This window comes from Branchiostoma floridae, chromosome 5 (assembly GCF_000003815.2).
Source record: "Branchiostoma floridae strain S238N-H82 chromosome 5, Bfl_VNyyK, whole genome shotgun sequence".
NCBI classification, from domain to species: Eukaryota; Metazoa; Chordata; class Leptocardii; order Amphioxiformes; family Branchiostomatidae; genus Branchiostoma; species Branchiostoma floridae.
The window spans coordinates 23,498,370-23,507,722 of record NC_049983.1 but is presented as its reverse complement, the minus strand read 5'-3'; the positions used below and the strand labels follow the sequence as shown (position 1 = coordinate 23,507,722).

The window sequence follows — 9,353 nt, the reverse complement described above, 5'->3', positions numbered from 1 at the left end:
AGGTCACTTGGAGTTGGTTCCGGCCCCCGTCTCTTCTTAAGTGAGGTGAACAACGGGTCAAAGGTCGATAAACGTCGGTAATACTCCCATCTCTGTTGAAGTGACGTGGACAACGGCTCAAAACATGCAAAAAGTCGCTGGAAGTCGGTAACAGCCCCCATCTCTGTTCAAGGGATTTTGGTGGATTCTGGTGTATGTCTATATATTATCTTCCAGGCATAGTCTGAGACATATGAAGAACAGGGAATGTAAAATCAATATACAGATCACAAACTTGCGTCAGGTTAGACATATTCACATAACCACGGGCTGGTATTCTCGTATGCTTGTCGTGATTTGTTTACTAGAACTCCGGTATTGGTGTCCTCGTGTAGCTAACCAACCGGTTATTGTAGACCTGATAAAGGTTTTATTGCAAATTCATGCCAATGGGGCTAATTGCAAGTGAACAAAAACAAATACATGAAGTGATTGAAACAGGTAAATAATCTAAATTCTAACATACAAAGATTAACATGTACATACAGAATATCGAATACGATTCTGAAACCTACATTACTATTATCGTGGGGTTTGACTTCATTTTTGTTATTGCCTCTTTCAACCCAGCCCTACCTGACTCTGAGAACAAAACCGTGACATCAGCATTTGAAGTGGTAATCAGCACGGTGTCGGTCATCTACAGCCTCGTGGGTACCGTAGGCAATGGTCTTGTCATCTTGGCCTTCTGCTCTTACAGACAGGTACGTTTCCCTAATCTCCAAGCAGATCCTACGATGGCATAAGATAAGTACTAAACTGGCCAAGGAATGTAGCGAAACACTCCTAGACCGGCTCCACTCCTCTGACAGCTTTTGATACTATATATCTTATGCTACCGTGGGATCTGCTTGGAAATAAACATTTCCCACCATTGACAGAGTAGTTCTGTCAAATTATTTTCTGACTGTTATGATGTCAGCGAGCCCTACAGATAGACAGTTTCCTTTTTTACTGTGCCCCCTGTAGGTTTGTCTCAACGTGCACATAATACCGTCGTTCCTCTTCAAATTCTTTACTTGTATGGCTTTGCTCAATTATTTGTGAATAAGGATAATTTATGAATCTATATAGCCTGTTTAAGAATAACAATAATAATAATAATGATGATGATGATGGTGGTGATGGTGATGATGGTGATGATGATGATCATGATGATGATCATGATGATGATGATGATCAAGATGATGATGCAAGGGTATTATTTCCGCAGGTACGGACGTCCGCAAACACCTTTATCCTGAGCATCAGCATCAGTGACGTCATGATGACAGGCTTTAGGTACCCAACAGCAACAGCCTCCAGGATCGCTGGCGCCCCTTCTCTCGGACATGCCATGTGCCCTGTGGTCGGAGCCTTGTTCTTCTTAAGTATCTACGTATCGTCGCTATCTATGGTACTGGTACATACACGTCACCAAGTCGCCGGACACGTACAGGAAACTCTTCAGCCCTATCAAGTCGTTCTTATGGGTTCTGGTGTCGTGGGTTGTGAGTGTGTTGTTGGTGGTTCCAGGGTTCCTAGGCTATGGTGAATTCGGCTGGAGCAAAGATAACCATGTCTGTCTCATAAATCTGCACGACAGTCCTTACAGTCCAGCCTACGTCTCAAACATCTATGGGCTTTTCTATTTGCTCGTCTTCTGCGTAGTCATTGCCATCTACACGAGGATCTACTTCTTCGTGAAAGATTCTGTAGTTACCATGGCAGCAGCGAATCAACACCTTGCCAACCGTGAGCAATACGTGTCACAAAGGGTAATCCAGCGCACCAAACACATGTTCCTCATCTTTGGTGCATTCACGGTTTGCTCGGCTCCGAGCGTGCTGTTGTTCAGCATCAATGTGCATGAAGGCTTCTTGCCAAAGGCAGCTATAGTAGTGCTGTTTATGCTGTACCGCATGAACTATGTCCTGAACCCTTTTCTGTACGCCTGGAAGCTGCCTGTGTTCAGGCGTGCCTTTAAGGCCCTGGTTCGCTGCAAGCGGCAGCTGCCGTTCCAACCCGGAGCGCCAGTAAACTAACCGTCAAACCTTTGTCGCTACCAAACTGCATGCACTTCAAGTGCCATTGCATGTCTGCGTGCTCCTAAATTCGTTTGACTCCGTAGAATTTTGTACGGAGGCGGTACTTAACTTAAGCTAAGGGCACAACCTGCTGTACGTGCTTTTTGTCCGTCACATCCGCCACATTTAGGAATTGAAAGAGCAGGGGGGAGTACGACTCAACACACGTCATTCTCACGGTTGCGCAAGGTGTAATGTATATGTGGTCTGCACGCCACGCCTGGCCGTGAGCCGGTTGCGTGCATCGTTCGTACGTGAGTGGTACGTGGGTTGCACGTGCTTACACGCGCGTACGTACAACATCTGTGCGATTGCCACGTTACCGTATGCAGGCCCTCCTGTATTGCCCCGTCACATGTAGCGAAAATCGATCGGACGACGAGTCTGCGAGCTCTAAATTACGAGGAGGCATGACCCTGATGCCGACGAAGAAAAATGAGTCATATTCAAACTCAGGATCATCGCAACAAGATCGCTGCGCCCTTTTTTTAATCCTCCGTTTCATTACCTGCAAATTGATTGCTAACTCCTCTACAGCGGTGGGTAATCTATACTGATCGCACAGCCTTCATTATGCTAACCAACGTGCACTCCTCTTCGGCAAACGTAATGTCTGTGTAATGCAGAGACCAAAGCATAAGAACAACCAGACAAAACACAAGCAATCTTATGGCTATTCCCAAAACCTAAGCGAGAGACAATCAGAAGATGGACACGGACCAAGAACTAGCTTTTTTCTCAACTATATGTTTCGTACCTTTCGTACCTTGTATATGTAATGATGTGTGTTGATACATTGATTATGGGACTATCTAGAATGATGTAATCTGTATCTCTGTTTAGCTGACCATTACCCCATGACCTCAATGAAAAGCGGCTTGTAGGCTGATTTGAGCTTTCTCATGAATAAACACATGTTCAAAGTGACAAAACTTGAATGATTCGTTTATAAGATCTGCCACTGCCTCTGTCTATTTTTCCTCAGAGGATCTCACTAGCTCTCTTTTAAAACTAACACTCGAATTATGGCAACAACCCATCTATTATTAATTGTCTATTAATGTGTTCATCGCTTAGTAACTACGTGTAGCGCACCCGTTTTCATGTCATACATAACTTTATTGCACAACAATTGTACGAGGTACAAAGTATGGCATCTACATAACTACAGTGCTATAACTTAACTTAAGACTTATCTAACTAATACAGGAGTTATAGTATGGGATAAGTTTCTTACAATCATTGGAGGCTTTTACAATCATTTGGGGAATTTCTAATGTCAAAACCTTCTTTGATATATTTTCCTATATCTGCCATGCAGGGATTGTCACATGTCATTATGTATCTGAATTTGCACTTCAGGTCCATTTGGATAAATCCTTGTGTACAAAATGACAGCCTTCTGTATAGAGAATTGCGTATATCGGAATATTTGGGACATACAACCATAAAGTGATATTCGTCTTCGATTAGCTCTGGACAGAATGGACAAACCCTCTGATCGATAGGGATTTTTTGGAATCTTCCGGTTTCTATATTTAATTTGTGACAGCCAATTCTGAGTTGTGTGATTGCCCTACGAGCGTCAAGGCTCTTTATGGTTGAAATGTAATTTTGTTGCTTGTAATGCTTGTTCAATGTAGAAAGAGAGGAGAGTTTGGAATTGTTTCGAATAGAGGAATGCCAATTTTGCACGTATATATCTTGTAAACGTTGTCGTAACTGAGTGGTGATTGTGTCTATGTGGTATGACCTCGGGTTCAGCCATATGTGTCCAAAGCCTTGGTAGTTGAGGATATTTTTTACGCATTTACGTGGACAATCCAATCATGTTCTCCGAATGAAACAGTATTGTATGCCTCATCACGAAGAAGGGCATCTTCGGGCAGATTAACTAAACGATGCCAATATTTCACAAGTTGCATTTCTGCATCAATCCTAGCTGGGAAAGTTCCCAATTCTCCCCTGACACCATCGTTTGAGGCTTTGGCATGAATGCCTAATTTTTGGAAGCGCATGTCAATGATGTCAAATTCTGGAATTTGTTGATTTGAGTCTAGGTTTATAATTTGGAAACCGTTATCTCGTAAAATATGGCTATTGGCATGACGCAATAGTATTTCTTTATCTGTATTTCTTTCCAAACATACAACATAAGTAGTATTCAATGCAGAAGAGGTGGTTTTTCGAATGGTAGCTGGAAAGTTATCTAGAATATTAAGTTTTTTAAGTAAAGTAGAAAAAACCTTTGAGGAAGGTTCGCAGATGTTATTGGTATGTGATACAATGATTCTTATACTTTTAGAAAAGCGGTCAAAGCAAGTGATTTCTGAACAGTACATAAAGATGGGTTTTACAAATTTGTCAAATAGATTTTTTCCGAGATTGATTGAAATGTCCTTGTTAGAGAGTAAAAGAGCCTTGAGTTTGAAAAGTGCTCTCATTGCTTTGGTTTTCAAATATTTCCTGGCGGTTTTGAATTTTCCGGAGGATGTGAAAGGAATGCCGAGGTATGTATAGCAGTCAGTGATTTCTATATTTTTGCCATAAATATGGAATTGGTCTTTGTTATTCTTGCTAGAACCTTTGCTAAAAACAACTACCTTGGTTTTTGAAACATTGACAGATAGCTTCCATTTCTTACAATAGTTTTCTAGGCAGTCAATACAATGCTGTAGCCCTTGTTTTGACAATGAAATCAGAGCGAGATCGTCTGCCCAGGATAAACAGTTTAGAGATTTTGAGGTTAGGACTGCAGGGTCACATTTTGTGGGGTCAAAGCACTCAGATATATCATTGATGAATAAATTAAATAATAAAGGACTAAGGTCCTGATAGGCAGGTAGCCTCTACCAGGCTCTCGTGGATCGGTGGTCTAATTGTAGAAATGTCCATTGGCAAATAGAGTCAATAGTACGCTAGGGGTGTCAGCCGGCCAGAGGAATAAAAATCCTCACCACGACGCCTGTGCGGGGTCACTATGTTCTTTGAAGTCCACTAATCGCTGTCTATGAATAGGTGAGGGTTTTGATTCTTCTGGCCGGCCAACTCCCCAAGCGAACTATTATGATTCTATTTTTTGTCCAATTTCTACAATTAGACCACCGATCCACGGAGCCTGGTAGAGGCTAATCAGATGGTACCTTGGGCGTTTCGAGTCTTGCCCAATTTCCGTCTACGGCACCTAGGATAAAAATAGCTGTGTGAAAGATCAGTGCTGATAACCCCGACTCAATATAGTAGCAGTAGATCAGCAGACACACGGACATCACCACGCTAACTGGAATGAGAGAAGACCTTTCAGAAAGAATCAGCAAACAGGTGTGCAGGGCCTTAGCTAGCCTCTACCAGGCTCCGTGGATCGGTAGAATCATTATCCTCACCACGGATGAGAAAACGTACTCTTCTGGCCGGCTAACTCCCCTAGCGTACTATAGACTCTATTTGTCCAATTTCTACAATCAGACCACCGATCCACGAAGCCTGGTAGAGGCTAGGCCTTAGCTTCTCCCGGTACATTGAGAGTACGCACAGATTCGACGTACTCTCATAGAAACACCTCCAGCAACTCTCAAGCACAAGGCACCAAGAGTTAAATACCAAGAGAGACGATTGACTCAAAAACGAATCCTGTGTTACTCAACACCAAGAGACCACGTCTAACAAAATAATAGAATGAATGAATGAATTTTATTGCTCAACAATCGCACAGGGTACAATGTATGGCAATTAATAACAACTAAGAGCTATACAGACAATAGTACTAAGAGGCTACATACAAAGCAACAACAAAACATTATCGAGTAAAAGTACAGTTATGTATGATTAATCTGGTCTCGCATTTGGAATACATTATAAAGCGAGGGCAACAACAACAACAAGCTTTTCTCACGTGTGATTAACATTATTGTGCAAAGAGGCTACTCGAATACTGGTATTGGCTATTTCTAAACAGGTTGGGTTTATTCTGTTATCATCGTTAAGTAACCGCGTGTAGCGCACCCGTTTCCATGCCAACGGTCCTTACCTGCTTGTGTAACAGTCCCATTTGCGTTTTTGCACACAAAAAGTTGTGTAAGAGACCAGTGTTGATGACCCAAGCTCTACAGCAAGCAGTGCATGGATCTGAGGTCCACCCTTTTCCGACGTGATTTTTTTATTTCTCGGGTAGAATAATGACTAGACTCACCTGCCTGTTACCGAGTCTATTGCTCTGGTTGACATCGATAGGTATGTATATCTTTTATCTTCGCCAAGAATGTTATGCCTTCTGTAGCGATTGTATGTGTGGTCATACGGTATGTATGTTTGTGGATGGACCGTATAACTCGAGAGCGCCTGGATAGATATTCTTGATATTTGGAGTGTGGATAGGTCTTGACGAAATCTTGAAATGAGTATATTTTTGCCCCCCCCCCCCTTAACGGCTTGTTTTTTCTCGTCATTTGCTCAATCTTATATGTCGCCCCATAGCATAGGTATAGGAGTGGAATATGCTATTTGTAAAACTTCACACCATACCACAGACCAAGGGGTGCCCTGCACACAGGCTGAAGACGTCCAGAATCTAAAGAAACACAGCGACACCATTTTTGTCGAGAAATCTGTAAGATAATATGGGAGATGCGCGCCGGCATTTTGTATTTTCCATGGATCCACCGAAGCTACGGGCGTGGGGCGTTGTCTAGTCTCTACCAGAATCCCGCCTGGCCGAATAGGGGACTTAGGTCAAGTTAGGAATAAAAGCTGAGTAGGAGTTAAATGGCCTAGGAGTATCAACGTTAGCCGGCCGGCCTTAAGTCGCAAACGGTACTCCTCGGCCATCTACCGCGTTTTCTTTCTTATTTGGCCAATTTCTACTATTTTTCAAGCGACCTGTGGAGCCTGGTAGAGGCCAGGCGCTGTCTAGAGTCTCGCTAAATCACACTTGTTTAATGCATGGGTTTCTATTGTTATGCGTGGAAACAATCGGTGTCGGCATCTTTCGCATAATTAATGACCTCATTATAAACTCGATTTTCAAGACGACTCGAATTGGTCTTGCTTTGTGCGAGCAAGGCGGTTTTATCAAACGGGGAAGATTAGGTGGTTAATGACAACGCAATTGTCTACAAAAGACATTTCCTGTGAACTAACTTCTGCCTTCAGAATCGACTGCTGGTTTTCCTGCCAAATCTTTAGATGGCTTCATCTTCATCGTCCATGGGCCGAATGACTTGATATTTGGCATGGATGTCATTTTCCCCATTTTTATATATAAATCTTTGGGATTATTCCACTACGGGTATTGGCAGACCAAATGAAATACACCTAACATGACCTACTGTATGTGCTCTTACATTTAAACGAAATGATGCTAACTTGTGTATGTGGATGACTTGGGCATGTCCCCAAAGGACACTCATCGTCATAAATGCTTTTCAAACTACAAGTAGAAACTCACCAGTTTACTACTTTCAAGTGATTATGATAAACTAAAATCAAGTGAATAGGATAAACTGTAATGCTGTAACGTTATTTTTTTCTCAGCGATTATTCTGCCTTCGTTGGAAGCCCAGTCACAGACGGCCGCTCCTACCAACCAAACACACGACGGTGGGCAAGCTTCTGTGTCCCCTGGCGATTCATTCCCGGCAGAATCTGGTGAGAAACACTGCAAGGTGTAACCAAGGAGGTTAAAAATCACAATGTGTTATAATGATGGGTTTTCTTCACAACTTAACAGACTAGCAGGATCTTATAATGGGACACTGATCACGAATTGAACGGACAGTAACAACATCAAATACAGTAATATGTATTGCAGCAGGGCAAAAGTCGTTGGAAGTCGGTACCGGCCCCCGTCTCGGCTCAAGGGAAGTTGGTGTGATCTAGCATCTATCTATCTACCTCTCTCTCTCTCTCTCTCTCTCTCTCTCCCCCTCTCTCTCTCTCCCCCTCTCTCTCTCCCCCTCTCTCTCCCCCTCTCTCTCTCACTCTCTCTCACTCTCTATGAGACTATGTACATATGTACCGCTGCTAATGTCCCGTGGTTTCCTTGATTTGTTCACTCGAGCTCCGCTATTGGTCTCTTTGTGTAGGAAACCAATCGGTTACCCCTGGCAACCCATCCCTACCTGACACCGAGAACAAAACTATGGCAGCAGCATATGGAGTGGCAGTCAGCTCTACAGTGACGGGCATCTACAGCATCGTGGGCACCATCGGCAACGGGCTGGTCATCTTAACCTTCTGCACCTACAGACAGGTACATTTCTGTAATTATGTCAATTTTTCCTATGACTGTTTATGTCTTGACTTGACTTTATTCAGATCCACTTTTAGCTATTACAACATTATGTTGCCAGCTATTCTTCCAGTGGTCTACATAAATTACAGCGTGTCCCTTTCAAAAGACAGTTTCATCATCCTATGCGTAACTTTATTTGGCCTTGTACCCCCCGCGGATTTGTCTCAACATGTACGGAAACCAAGCAGATGTAGGGTGGCTACATTACTACGATACGAAAGTGTGAGCTTAATGATATAGTATTGTATGCGAGTAGCTTGACAAAAGGTCTTCATTTGCATTGTCGTGAACATGTTGCCTTTCTAGTCTTATGCTAAATGATCTGCGAATAATGATAATGATAATTGATAATGATGATGATAATAATGATGATGATGCTAATGATGATGATGATGTTAATGATGATAATGACGATGATGATGATGATGTTGTTGATGATAGTGATGATGATAATGATGATGATGATAATGATGATTATGATACAAGTGTATTATTTCCGCAGGTACGGACGTCCGCGCACACCTTCATCCTGAGCATCAGCATCAGTGACGTCATGATAACCGGTTTCCAGTACCCAGTATCAACAGCCTCCGCGATCATCGGTGCCCCTTCTCTCGGACACGCCATGTGCCCAATGATAGGCGCCTTATTCTACTTCAGTATCTACATATCGCTGTTATCTATGGTCCTGATCGCCTTTAACCGATGCATACGCGTCACGAAATCAACAGAGACGTACAGGAAACTGTTCAGTCCTTTCAGGTCGTTCCTGTGGGTCGTGTTATCGTGGGTTGTGAGTGGGTTGTTGGTAGCTCCAGGGTTTCTAGGCTATGGTGAATTCGGTTGGAACAAAAATTCACAAATCTGCGCTCTAATGGACAAGAGTTCTTACAGTCGAGACTACGTCTCCAACATCTATGGGCTTTTCTATTTGATCGTCTTCTGTGTAGTTATCGGCA

General features: G+C 42.9%; 2 protein-coding genes across 2 annotated transcripts in view; both read left to right on the top strand.

Annotated features, from left to right (window-relative positions):
• The window catches only part of LOC118416317 (adenosine receptor A2a-like), a 7,471-nt gene extending 5,359 nt beyond the window's left edge, over positions 1 to 2,112 (top strand). Inside the window, exons 3-5 of the mRNA XM_035821406.1 lie at positions 610 to 743; positions 1,009 to 1,060; positions 1,411 to 2,112. Of these exons, the coding sequence (XP_035677299.1) occupies positions 610 to 743; positions 1,009 to 1,060; positions 1,411 to 2,063 (839 nt within the window). The 3' untranslated portion in view covers positions 2,064 to 2,112. The remainder of the gene's footprint in view (positions 1 to 609; positions 744 to 1,008; positions 1,061 to 1,410) is intronic.
• Positions 2,113 to 6,671: 4,559 nt separating this feature from the next.
• Positions 6,672 to 9,353, top strand: part of LOC118416316 (opsin-1, short-wave-sensitive 1-like) — a 7,797-nt gene continuing 5,115 nt past the window's right edge. Inside the window, exons 1-3 of the mRNA XM_035821405.1 lie at positions 6,672 to 7,748; positions 8,186 to 8,352; positions 8,897 to 9,350. Coding sequence (XP_035677298.1) covers positions 8,242 to 8,352; positions 8,897 to 9,350 — 565 coding nt within the window. The 5' untranslated portion in view covers positions 6,672 to 7,748; positions 8,186 to 8,241. The remainder of the gene's footprint in view (positions 7,749 to 8,185; positions 8,353 to 8,896; positions 9,351 to 9,353) is intronic.